General features: G+C 38.3%; 1 protein-coding gene across 2 annotated transcripts in view; it reads right to left on the bottom strand.

Annotated features, from left to right (window-relative positions):
• Nucleotides 1-12,423, bottom strand: part of PCNX1 (pecanex 1) — a 220,483-nt gene extending 208,060 nt beyond the window's left edge. For both annotated transcript variants that reach the window (XM_044664916.1, XM_044664917.1), the window contains exon 1: nucleotides 12,271-12,423. In XM_044664916.1, the coding sequence (XP_044520851.1) occupies nucleotides 12,271-12,423 (153 nt within the window). The remainder of the gene's footprint in view (nucleotides 1-12,270) is intronic.
• Between the last annotated feature and the right edge of the window lie 1,835 nt (nucleotides 12,424-14,258).

The following is a 14,258-nucleotide window of genomic DNA, read 5'->3' as shown; positions in this document are numbered from 1 at the left end:
TGATTATATATATATATAAATTATATAAATACAAAATACCTCCCCTAAAAAAATAGCATTTCTATACAGCAACAAAAACAAGAAACAGAGACAATAGAAAATCCCATTTAAAACAAGCATAAAATGCATGATAGGTGTCATTCCACCATAGGACTCAATAACTTTATAATTATAATTACAAAATGCTTCTTAAAAGAAATTAAGAATGTAAACAAAGGCAGGGATACAGAGCTCATGGCTAGAATGAGTCAACATAATAAAAACAGCAATGCTTAATTAACATATTTAGTCCTAGCAAACTACCAAAAGGATATTTTACAGAACTAGACAAAAATAAAAGAAAAATTTCTTTTCTACACATACATAATTAATTGATCTGAAGAAACAAAAGTTCTAGGATATCAGGGAAAATAATGAAAGAAAGTAGAAATAAATGGGGAACAGCACATCTAGACCCCCATCTATATTAAAAAGCAGCAATCATCAAAAAAGCATTTGGTATTGGTTTTAAAAATGGGAAAATAAATCAATTAAAGAGACTAAATAATCAGATATAATTAAATTCCATAACCAAATTTTTGCTAAATCTAAAAATATTAATTACCTTGGAAAGGACTCCTAATTTAATAAGAACTACTGTAAAAACTATAAAACAGTTTGAAAAAAAATTAGGTTTAAATCAATATCTTAAACTATATTCCACAATAAATTCAACACGGACATGACTTGATTATCAAAGACCATTATATTAAAATTTTATACAAAAGGCAGATTACGTATTCTTTGCACAACTTTAAGTAAGGGATAAATTCTGAAACAAATCAGACAGAGCAATACAGAATAAATAAGTTTGATTACATTAAATGTAAAAGTCTGTGCACAAACAAAATAAAATAAAGCAGTCAACTGGGAAAAAAATTTTTATTAAATAGCTGATAAAGGCCTGACCTACAAAATACACAGAAAATATAATACAAATTTATACATAGATAACATAGACAAGTATGTAAGACCAAAAGCAATTAGTAAATAAATAGTAACCTTGGACAGTTCTCTAAGAGAGTTGAACAGGACAGACTTCAAGAACTAAGATTAAATCTGATTGAAACCAACACTATTTTGATAACTTAAACTTCTATTTACAAAATAATATAACAATTCTTACAAAAATTAATTTTGTTCAATATAATTATATATTAGTTTATAGATACGTGTCAGGCAAAACATATTAGCCATGTTGCAAAAGAAAACAAAGGAAAAAAATAAAGTTTAAAAAGTATGCTTTGATCTGTATTCAGAATTCATCAGTTATTTCTCTAGAGGTAGATAGGATTTTTCATTACAAGTACTTCAGAATTGTCTTGGATCATTGTATTGCCGAGTATAGTTAAGTTATTTACAGTTGATCATTTTACAATATTGCTGTTACTGTGTACAATGTTTTCCTGATTCTGCTCACTTCATTTTGCATCAGTTCATATAAGTCTTCTCAGATTTTTCTGAAACTACTCTGCTTATTTCTTATAAAACAATATTGGTGATGGAATACTATTGTGCTCAAAGGAATAATAAACTAGAGGAATTCCATGTGAACTGGAAAGACCTCCAAGAATTGATGCAGAGTGAAAGGAGCAGAGCCAGAAGAACATTGTACATAGAGACCAATACACTGTGGTAAAAATAGAATGTAATGGACTTCTGTACTAGCAGCAATGCAATGACCCAGGACAATTCTGAGGGATTTATGGAAAAGAACACTACCCACATTCAGAGGAAGAACTACAGGAGTGGAAACAAAAAAACAACTGCTTGAACACATGGGTTGAGGCGGACATGATTGGGAATGTAGACTTGAAACTACCACACCAATGCAACTATCAACAATTTGGAAATAGGTCTTGATCAATGACACATGTTAAAACCAGTGGAAATACACATCAGCCATTGTGGGGGGGGGGGCTCGGTGGGTGAAGGGGAAAGAGCATGAATTATGTAACCATGTTAACTTTTCTAAAAAATAAATATTAATAAATGTTTAAAAAAACCAATAGTATTCCATCACAATCATATACCACAACTTATTCAGTCATTCCCCAACTGATGATAGGCATCCCCATAATTTCCAATTATTTGCTACCACAAAAAGAATTGCTAGAAATATTTTTGTGCATATTGGTTCTTCTCCTTTTTCTTTGATCTCTTTGGAGAAGACCTAGTAATGTTATTGCTGGGTCAAAGACTATGGTGCATTTTTTTCATCCCTTGTTCAAGGTCAAACTTGATCATTACCATTATACAGAGTTCAGTTTCATTTTGTTGTTCTTTCCATTTACATTACTGTAGTCATTGCATATATTTTACCTGATTCTGTTTACTACATTCTGAACCAGTTCATAAAAGTCTTCCATTAAAATATTAACACTGCAAGAAAGGATGTTTCGGGTTTTGACCTGTATCCCTAGCACCTATCAAAGTGATATGGAAAATAGCAGGCACTAAACAAAGCTCTGCTGATTGATTGAGGTTTCTCTTAATTCTCCCTATTATTTCTCACATCATAATATTATATCCATCAAGTACCATAAAGTTCTCCAATTGACAAGCACTTTATTTCCAATTCTTTGCTAACACAAAAAGTACCATGTATTGATATTTTGCTTTAAATAGGACCTTTATGCCTTTGACTTAAGAGCATGTTAGTCCCTTTCTTAGCATCATTCAAAACTGGACTAATTTACCTCTCTACCAGTATATTACTGAGTAGATTTCATTTTTAAAAGGCTCAAATATGCAAAAGGATCTGCTTTATTTTGAAACCCTAACCTTTTGTCTTGATATTAATTCTAAAACAGAAGGGCAGTATGGGCTAGGCAACTGGGGTTAAATTTTGCCCAGGGTCACACAGCTAGGAAGTACCTGAAGCCAACTCTTAATCCAGGTCCTCCTGACTGCAGGCTCTATCCCCTGTGCTACCTAGGTGCCCCATTCAAAGGGATCAGGATATCTCATCAATTCCAGAGTTTGTTCCACCAACGAGGAATGCAATCTATTCATGCTTATGAAATGTCATCCATCTGTTCCCAAAAATTCATCAAAGAAGTTCCACTCAACATGCTCCAAGTCTGTCTCCTTTCCCTTTCTCCTGATATAAGGATATACCAATAAAGCACTCCATCCACCCACCCATCACATCCCAATCTAGCCACATGACCAGTTCATCATCTCCTTCTGCCATATAATTCTTTAACAACATCCTTCACTCCTGTTCTTCAAAATTCCTCCTTAGTTATAAGATGCAGTTTGCTTACAATTGCCATATCTTTCTTCTATTGCCTTCTGTGCTATACTCATCTTTAGTTCTTTGGAACCAGTTTCCAGGTCTCACTGTCATATAGTAATAACAGTAAAATGCCTATATGAAAAAGTGGTATAAGTAGAAGTGCTTTTTGCAATCCAGTCTCTTCTATTTCTTCTGTTCACATCTGGGTCCAACTCACTAGTCATCTATTTTGTCTATTCCAAACATAAATGTTTGATGGACAAGATCAAGTTCCTAACTTGAGGTTCATGAATTTGTTTCTTGTTTTTTTATATTTTCACTTCTATACCAATGTAATTTCCTTGGTAATCCAATGTATTCTGTTTGAAAGCATTATTCTGAGAAAGGGTCCATTATTCTGAGAAAAGGTCTAGAGATTGCCACAAGAATCTAAGACACAAAAAGTTAAGGGTTCCTTTTATGGGGTTATCCATTCAGATACATATTGAAATTAGGCAGTAGATCAGTGATTCCCAAACTTTTTTGGCCTACCACCCCCTTTCCAGAAAAAATATTACTTAGCGCCCCCTGGAAATTAATTTTTTTTAAATTTTAATAGCAATTAATAGGAAAGATATACAGTTATTTACTGCCCCCAAATGCACTTGTGGCCATCACCACCCCACCTGGATCACTGCTGCACCCACCAGGGGGCGGTGGCGCCCACTTTGGGAATCACTGCAGTAGATGCTCTCCTCCTATTTGATCTTTGTTCTGTAGATGGTTAAGTCGAATTCTTTTACCTATTTACAAATCTCCTCCAAAAAGAATTTGTAATGTCTTGGGGTCTGATGCAAAAAGTTTCATTAGTGACAAGAGCTCCTGGAAGTCCTCACCATCCAAAAGGAATCCCTTCTTGAATCAGACTCTGTGCTTGAACCCCTCTATCACAAACTCAAATATTTTTGGTAAGCATAAAGGAGTATCACTTGATATTTATTATCAGAAAATCACTAATCAAGGTTCTTCCAAGGAATTGTAAAAGTTATGTACTGTGTACTTTTAAAACACTGATGGCGGGGGGGGGGGGGGTCGGTGTATGGTTTTTTTTTTTCAAATTAATTTTCAGCTAACAGAAAATGGGATGATATGATCACGTTATTTAGCAAAGTTAATTGAAGCAGATACTTATGAAGTCATTGGAAAGTGAAACATCTTTAATGTGAAAATATAATCATGAGTATAAAGGAGATACATCAATGACTATTAAAAAGTCAACAATCATATCCCCCAAACAGGCAATGTAAAATTTTAACTAAAAAGGAGAAAAAAACCAATTACTTTAACAAAATAGGTACATTAATTTATCTTAGTCAATTTATTTTAAAATCTCTTTTTTGGTAAATTTTAGAAGCTATTTCAACTGTATTATTATGAAAGTTTGCAAATATCATATAATCTATTCCTAATCTAGAAAATAAACATATTTTCTTACTTTTTCAATTCCCCAACTTCCTAAGAATGAAAGGGAAAGATGCTGCTATTAAAAGTTCAATTCTCACATCAATTATTCTGATATGTCAAAGTATTGGGACACCCAAATAAGTTAATTGGTTCCAAGAAAGTGTATGTTGAAAACAATCTATTACCTTACAAAAGGTTTTCTAATAGGGTTTAGTTATAATGTATGAATGAAATTATTGGAAAGCAGGGTGTGCCTGAACTTTAGTGATTTTAAACATTTTACCAGTGTAACTTACTTTAAAATCTTGCAAATGAAAAGTTGGCTCATTCCTATAATGTTTTGTAGCTGCTATTATGGAAATACGAATGCATTACCACAAACTTTTCTTCTACAATTAACTGATTTTCCCAAATCCTGAGTATTGAAAACATTAAGAAATTATCGAGATAACAAGCCATCCCCTTAATTACAAAAATTATTTAAGAGAATACATTGACTACTTAAATCCTACATAATTAGAAATTATAATCTCTATTTCATAAGGCATCATCTGGAATACAATTTAAATTTTAAAGGATTTTTTAAAACAACTTTGTTAATTTTAAAAATCACTTTTAACCTAATGATTATTATAATAAAATATTCCCTAAGACTTTACTTTTTTTTTGTTCCATGGACCCCTAGGGCCCTATAGGTGATGCCTATAGACTTCTTAAAATACATTAGGTTAGGTATATTCATAATTGAAGGAAATGTACATTTTCAGTTTGGAAGTTAGTGAAAATATTTTTTCCTACTCAAGTTCTAAACTACCTGAAATCTATCCATTCATCTGCATGGGGGCCTGTAGATCCCAGTTTAACAATTCTTGCCTTAGAGGTAATCAAGTCCAACTACCTCATTTTGCAAATGATGAAAGTGAAGCTTGGATGGAAGAAATAACTACTTGTATGATTTGGTAAGGAGCAGAGCTATGTTTTAAACCCTAGTCATCTGACTCCAAATGCAGTATTCCTTTCTACCATTCCATAAATTAATGAAGTTTCACTATACCTGTGTACTGTGAAAATAAAACACATGTTTTATGATACTTCAGAATTATTCACAAAACAGACTGTTTCTTCTCAGGTCGCTCTACCATTCCGGTTCCACCTAATTTCTATTCAGTCTTCAAATGCATGTTCAAACACCACATCCATGAGACTTTCTCTGATCCAACCAAGACAAAAGAAATCTCTCCTTCCTCTGAACACCCAAAACACATTTTTCTCCCTTTCATAATACTTTTTAAATGCTATAGTTTATTATAATTTAATAACTATAATCACCCCTCCTGGACTACTGAGAACTAGAGAGCAAGTCTGCTGTTGTTCAGTCATTTCAGTCATGTCCTACTCTTCATTACCTCATTTGGTGTTTTCTTGGCAAAGAAATTGGAATGATATGCCATTTCCTTCTTCTCCAGCTTATTTTATAGATGAGAAAACTGAAGCAAACAAGTCCAAGTGGCCTGCCCAGAATCACATAGCTAATAAGTGTTTGAGGACAAATTTGAAGTCAGGTCTTCCTGACTCCAGGCTCCAGTATGCTCCATCTATCCACTGGGTCACCTAATTCCCCAAGCTTGGAGAGCAAGAATTATGACCTACTCATCTTCATATCCCCAATAATATCTAATATAATGCCTTATGAAGTACATGCACGCACACACACAGAAACGAGATCAACAAATAATTGTGTTATAAGAGTTTAGAGATGGGAGAAACCTCAGAGAACAGATAGTCCACCTCCATGTCATTTTACCAGTGTAACTTACTTTAAAATCTTGCAAATGAAAAGTTGGCTCATTCCTATAATGTTTTGTAGCTGCTATTATGGAGATACGAATGCATTACCACAAACTCTTCTTCTACAATTAACTGATTTTCCCAAATCCTGAGTATTGAAAACATTAAGAAATTATTGTAAGTAAACTGAGACCCACCAAGAAATGACTTGTTTCAAATCACTAGAGGTATAGTGGCAGGGAGAGAATTTGAATCCAAATCAGTAGATTCCAAATCCAGAACACTTATCTGTTCAGAAAGTAGTACAATTACCATTGATTAATTACAACTTCAGTTTTTCTCTTCTCCCTGTATAATCCTGGCCACTTTCAGGTTCACTTTATATTTAATTGGCATTTGGAAGAGGGTTGAAATCTGACCTGCAATTACACTGATACAGGGAACTCCTTGAGAAGAAAATCTCACTATCAGTGCAGATCAATATCTGCTCTGCAACTTGAGTTTCACAGAACTAAAGCACTGAGATTAAATGTCTTGCTCAGGTTCACATGGTATGATCTCAACATTTAATGCATATCTACCATATACAAGGGGATGTATGGAGTGTTCAGGAAGGAAAATGGCTACCCCAAGCAAATGAAGACATCCTCCAATGGAATGAACAGATGAGAACAATTTATTCCGAGAGCCATGAAGGCAGCTGAAGCAGGCACTGTAGAGACCCTGGAGCCTGGTCAGACACTGAAAACACTAAGTTCATCTATTGAATTCCAGATCACTGTCAACTATCCTGACTTTTTGTCACTAGACTTCAAAGACTAGAGGAGAGAGTAAGGTTGATGACTTTGTACAAACTCTATTTCACTTAAATCCATTCCATACCCACCAAGTCAATATAATTCTTTAGCCTTTCATTTAGAATCTCCACAACCTAACTTTCTAGTCCTATGTCCTGTATTAACCTTTCCTATGCTTTATGCAAATCAAACTAACCTTTTTGTTATGCTTTCCTACCTTCTAATCTTTAATTATTCTCTATCCCTGGATTTCCCACCCATTCATTTTGTCCTTCTCAGGCTCTGGTGCTGGAATATGCCCTACCACATTCCCTACTATATGAGTGTAGCATAACGTTCTACCTTGTCCTTGCCCCGTATCTACTTCTTTCTACACTCTTTCTAGGTCACCTCATCAAATTCTAATCTCTGCTAAATAGGACTAGGGAAGGGAACAGGGAAGTGAATACCAAAACTGAAATTAAAGGCACAGATCTGTTTTGTACATGTAAATGTAAAAATGTACAATATACCATGGATGTGTTCCATAGAATTATCACCTCCACATAGATGACTTATCAGATCTATACATCCAGCCCTATCATCTCCTGTGATCCAATATGGGAGCATTGCCTATTGTGTATTTCAAAATAGATATTCCCTGAGCATCTCAACCCAGTATGTCTAAATCAGAGCTCATTTTCTTATTTTCCCCTTTCCCTTCAACTCCAATTCTGAAATGTTTCTTCTAAGGATACCACCATCATCCTACTCAGATTAACAACCTGGATATAATCTTCAACTCCCCTCATCCCATTTAACCAATCAGTTCCCAAATTTTGTTGTTCCTACAGTCCCCTTTTCTTTACTTACACAGCCTACAGCTTGGCTCGGGCTCTTATCACTTCTCACTGGATTATAAGAAGACTCCAGTTTGGTCTCCTGGCCTCATGTCTCTTCCACTCCAATGCATTTTCCTCACAGTTGCCAAATAGTTTTAAATGCAGGTCTGCCCAAGTCTGAACTGTAGGTTTTCTATTTCTTCAAGGCTAAACTACCTTTCCAGACTTATCACATACTACACTCTTTCACCTGTACTGGAACTATACTACAGTCCAGTCAACCTAGCCTTATTCCTTATTTTTGCCTCTCATAATCCCTAATTTCCTTCTAGGCTCTCCTGACCCACCCGGATATAATCTTTTTAGCTTATCCTTGATGCCCACAGTTTTTAATACTTTCCTCAAAATATTACCTTGTAAGCTATTTTGTATCAACTTACACATTTACATGCCTCCCTAGGGTGGACTACAAACTCCCTAACTGTGGTACTACTTCACTTTTGTGTTAGTATTCCTACTGCCTAGCAGAATTCCCAACTAGATGGACCTACAGGCTCCTACCTCATCCTTCACATTCCAATCAATTAACATTTATTAAGTACTTACTCTGTGCCAAGCACTGAGCTAAGAGCTGGGGATACAAAAAGAGGCAAAAGATAGTCCCTGCTCTTGGGAAAGTCCCAGCAGAGGGTCTTACAATCTAAGGAAGGAGCTCCAGCTTCTATGCTACCTGTATCTCCTTCATGAAGTGTTTCCCCTTCTTCATTTTTATCTTGTTTGCTTAAGTATGTTCTAGTTTGTACTATAGTGATTTTTCTTATCTTCTCCACTGGATTTTAAGTTCATTTAAAGTCAAGGACTATATAGATCTTCTTTACATATCTTCTCTGTAAAAAGTTGTCTGTATGTTGTGCTTGCCTTTCCTATATGCCTTGGAACATATATATATAAAGTCCTGCACATAGTAAGAATTCAATCAGTGCTTGTTAATGGGCACTCATTCGTCTCTGCATCCTACCCTTCATTATCCAGCATAGTGTTTTGATGGCATCCTCTAGAAAAACTTTTAGTACCTTTTCTAAAGTTTTCAGAGAATTTTGTAGAATAAACTCCAAAAGTTATGCTCTTAAATTTAACTTCAGTACAAATAGTTCTCACCTTAAGTAAATTTGCATTATAAAAATTTGACTTTACTAAAGAATTCTGAGAGAAATCCACATTCCAACAAAACACTTATGTTAACTTTACAGTACAATACTGTGCTCTCTCTCTCCACTCCTGCCCCTTGGCTTGGCAATTCTTGGCCTCCCAACTACCTCTGCCTCATACAAAAACATAAAATAAATTAAATAACCCTTCCACTTGAAAACAGAACAGTAGAAACTACCACTAACTGCTGGCACCTCATGGGTGCTTGGCTTCAGACCTCTGGAATGGGAAGAGTAGACCTTTGACCCTCTCTGCCCACCGGAGGGCTGGCTCATCTGAATTCCATCTGTCTGAACTAGAGAACAACATGTTTCTCCCATCCTCTCCTGTCTGTGTCCATGACCAGCCCCTATGTTTCTGCCCCTCCCCACCCACCCCCATCCCACACCCTATTCTCCCTTCTAGAACCTAGTAGGTCCCTTCCTTCCTCCTCCTCTCTCTTCCCCAAGACCTGGGCAAATCTGCATTATCAACAAATCATTTTACTAGAGGACATGTCCACTTATGTAAAGTAAGAACTATTTGTATTCTCCTTCTCCCTCCTTTTCTAATCTCATTTAACAGAGTTTGTTAATTAGGCCAATGGACTTGACCCCAGTAATCACAGTGCCAAGGAGCAGTTAATTTATGGAAGGCTTTGTCCTAGGAAGGCTAATCCACATATATGACTCAAAAAGTTGTTTTCAACTTAAGACTTATCTGAATATATTATAAAGAGCTTAAGAATTTCTTACACTAATACTAAACTGAACTTTTCATACCACATTAGAAATTACTATAAGGTTACAACACTAAAAAAAAAAAAAAAAGGAAATACAGCTATTTGTTAAATAAATTATTTTCTTTTTCCTAATTGCTGAGTATCAGTGATTAAAATTATGCAACTGTAACTATAAGTCTACAATGTAAAAAAATCAAACAAAAAAGGTCTTGAAAAACTATTATAATAATTATCCTTAAAATTGAAAAATTACCTTTTCACTTCAAACTTCCACCCAATCCAGTCACTAAATACAAAATAATTTTCAACAAAATAAAAACCTAATTGAAAATCTCATTTTTATATGAAATTTAAAGAAATCATTACTTTTCTTCTAATGACAGAACTGAAGAAACTACAGACAATAACTATAGATACCATAGATAATATATAATGATGGCACTGAATGTCCAAATGTTATATTTTAAAATACGGTAAAATATACCTTTAACCTTTTCTAGAGTAAGTAATCTAACAGCCTCTAACTTAATTTTTTAGCCTTTCTTTTTAGCTTCACAAAGAATTACGAATTTAGTACAGTTTTAGGAAAACACATTTCATGAACAAAGTTAACATTGCACATATTACTTTCCTCCCAGTTAGGAGGCTACAATAATTTTTAAATTATTATCTTTTTCACCATTGCCTAATTAATGCCCCACCCTAACCTGGGGTGTCAAGAAATCATCTAGAGCTGTCAAGAGTAGCACAGCTCAAAAACAAGAGCTTTAATATATTGATCAAAGATAAATTCTGCAACAGGCAGTTCATTACTCTTCCAGTAAGTAAAAGGCCTTGAAAAAACCAAAACAAATCTCCCTAAATACCATTCAGATGACTCTCTTTAGGCTAGACTTGTAAACATAAGAGCCAGGAAGAAGGCATCGGAAAGGGTGTGCTTTTTAATGAGACATTATAAAGGTAACGTGCCAGATTTTAATCCACTATGCATCTTTAAAACCAGCAAATACAGCACATGGATCCAAAGGATCTACAAATATATTTTAAACACTAGTGTATACTCTTCCCCGTTATTTGCGATTAGTTAATGTGGGAAGGGGAAGAGTGGAAGAGTGGATTCTTTTCAGATGGCTTTAGGCAAGAAAGGACTCCTGAAAAAGGCAAAGGAACCAAGAGCAGGCCAAAGAGAAAGCCATGATCCTTGAAAGGAAATACCGAATCTGGGGGTGAATTATTATTTATAAAAGATACCGAGAATTTAGTCCATTTGTTCTGATTCAGCTCCGTAGGATGACAGGTTTGTGGAGATAACCCTCTAAGACTCATTCTTAACCGACAAGTGTGTGCTGGGGGGAGCCGTGGGAAGAGAAGAGTAGGCTTCGATTCATCGGTTAGGTCATCCAATTCAATAGGTAGACTGAGAGCGGAGTCAGAAGAACAAATGAGGGGATCTTGGAATACCCCCCGCAGGGAGAAGCTTGAGAGAACTGAAGAGGGGAGAGCGGGATGGGTAGCCAGCCTCTTGGAGGAGAGACAGCGATGGTGGGATTCCTTGCTTCCCCTAATGGGGGAGGAGTGGGTAGAGGTTGGGATATCCGTAATGGAAGAAGAGGAGGAGGTGGGGAATCTTCCCTAAAGGGAGAGAAGGAGCAGAATTGGTGGGGGTGGCCTAAAAGGGGAGAAGGGGCAGGCAGAAGTGGGGGAGGGGAGGAGGAGGGGTCACCCTAAAAGGCTGCTCTAACGAGGGAGAAGGGAAAGTAGTTTAAAAGGGGTTGAAGGGGCAAGCAGAGGCGAGGGTCGTCTTTAAGAAGGAAAAGTGATGGGGAGAGGTGGTGACCTAAAGGGGGAATGATAGTAGGGATAGTCTAAAGGGGAGAAGGGACAGGAAGAAGTGGGGGTCGCTCTAAGGGGCGGAAAAAAGGAAGCGATGAAAGGGATCACCCTAAACGTGAAGGGGCAGCGATGGAAGGGAGAGGGAGAGAATAAAGGAAGGTAATAGATGGACTAAAGGGAGAGAAGGGGCGGAGATAACGGGTGGCCTAAAGGGGTGGAAGAGGCAGGGGGTCTCCCTGTGGGAAAAGAGATGCGATGGCGCGGGTCCTCGAGGACTAGGAGGTTCTCCCCTAACCCCCACTTCGAGCTTCCCTCAGGCCGCAGCCGGGCACAGTCACACTCACACACGCGCTCACACATACACTCACTCTCACTCACCATGTAGAGGGTGAAGGGCAGGCCGAGCAAGAACAGCCACAGGTAGAGGTGCAGCGCGTTCACGAAGGTGCCTTGGTGTGGGTCATAGTACCAGCCGCCGCTGAGTGCGGCCCACACCCCCTGCCGGAGGATTTGCAATGTCTGGGACCCCATCCCCGCCCGCCCGGTGCCCCGAGCCCGCGCCCGCGCCCGCCGCGGTCCCAATCTATCCTCCTTCAGAGCGCGGGGAGATGGGACCGGCGCCGCCGCGGCTGAAGCTGCTACTAGTGCCGGAGGAGGAGGAAGAAGAGGAGGAGGAGCCCGGCCTGCGGAGGGCCGCCGCCGCCGCCATCTTGTCCCCTAACACCCCGAGCGGGGCCACCGCCGCCGACGCCGGCCGGCCGCCAGCTCCCCGGTACCCGCCCCTTCCCCGGCCCGGGCCCCGCAGCCACGACAGCGACCCGAGCCTCGGACAGTAGCCGTCCAGCTAGCTTGCTCTCGGTTTTGGGGAGAGGGAGGCCCAGCCCGTGAGAACCGCACCCCCTCCAGCTCCGCCCCCTCTTCCCTCCGACCCCCTCCCCTCCCCTCCCCTCCGCGCAGGCGCTCTCTGCCGCCCTCTCTCGCCCTCGCGGAGAAGTGCCGGGCGAGGGGACCGAGACACGGCTGGGGCTGCTCACAGCTGTTCGGGCGTGGGGTAAAGGAGCTTTAAAAGTCACATTTAAAGTGCCAGCTCCGGGGCCTTCCTTCCAGCTCCCAAACAAGGATACATTTCCTGGCGCTTTGCGCCAAAAAATAGGTTCTTACTGCTTCAGCGAAGGAGGCAGCTGGTCTTCCCTTTAACTCCACCCCTCACACACACATACACATACATACACATACGAACCGAGTCTCTACAAAAAAATACAAGTAGCAATGGTGACAGACTCTGATGTCCATTGTAGGCCTGGAGGGGGCTTATGATAGGATTGCCCACCCTTCCCTGCCCTCAGTCTGAGATCTAAAAGATGATTTATTGCAAAAGGAAGGTAATAGATGGACTAGTTTCTCAGATGTGAAAGTCCAATTTTTACAGGTATTTGGGATTTGCTTTTGCCAAGGCCAGATAGCCACAATTATTGCATGAAATAGGCAAGGAAAGGGGGGGGGGGGGGGGGGAGTGTTTGAGATTTGTTTAGTTTCTGGCAGATGAAATAGCATGACTTCTGCTGGAAGAAACAAATGATAAATAAAACAGAACACTGGATCCCGAGTTAAAGAACTGTGGTTTGAATCTCAGTTCTGCTTTACCTTTTACATCATTCAGCTCTTTGGGACTGAGTCTCCTTTTCTGTAAAATGAGATAGAAGTAGATGACCTGTAAAGTCTCTTCTAGTTCTAAATACTATGAAGGTCTCATTTATCATAAATAGTTGGGTTTTTTTAAGTTATTTCCACCTAAGTCCTTGGCATTGTCAGATGGTCAACAACAAAAATTGATATGGTTTAACTAGTGGAAATAACAATTTAAAGGATGCATCGCCATTTGCTTTGTAATATTCCTTGAGAACAAAGGCTGTCTTGCTGTTCTATTTGTACCCCCTTGCGTCACCACAATGTACCTGGTAAGGATGTAATGAATGCTTTTTCATTTATTCTATTATTTATTCATCCATACTCTGTGTCCACAGGAACATAATATATCCCCAAATTTTATTCCAAAAATTCACTATTTATTCACTCTTATCCTACTCCCAAACTGCATTGATATACTGTGCCTCTGTTTCTCTGGCCTTTAAAATGAGAAGTTATATTTGGTTCTTCATAATAGTCACAAAATATCTGACCTCAGTTGAGACAAATAAAGCAAAGTAAGTTAAAGATAAAGTTTACAAACTCTGCTGATGAGGTAAACTAAAGGACAATTTAAAATATTCAGCATCCTGATGGAACCTCCTCCAAATGATGAAAAGCAGAGGTGAAATGTTCTAGGGCCATCTTATCAGGCTGGTGAACATCAAATGCTGCAGAAA

This window comes from Gracilinanus agilis, chromosome 2 (assembly GCF_016433145.1).
Source record: "Gracilinanus agilis isolate LMUSP501 chromosome 2, AgileGrace, whole genome shotgun sequence".
In the NCBI taxonomy this organism is placed as follows: domain Eukaryota; kingdom Metazoa; phylum Chordata; class Mammalia; order Didelphimorphia; family Didelphidae; genus Gracilinanus; species Gracilinanus agilis.
Note: the sequence above shows the minus strand (reverse complement) of the source record. Positions and strands in the feature narration are given on the sequence as shown.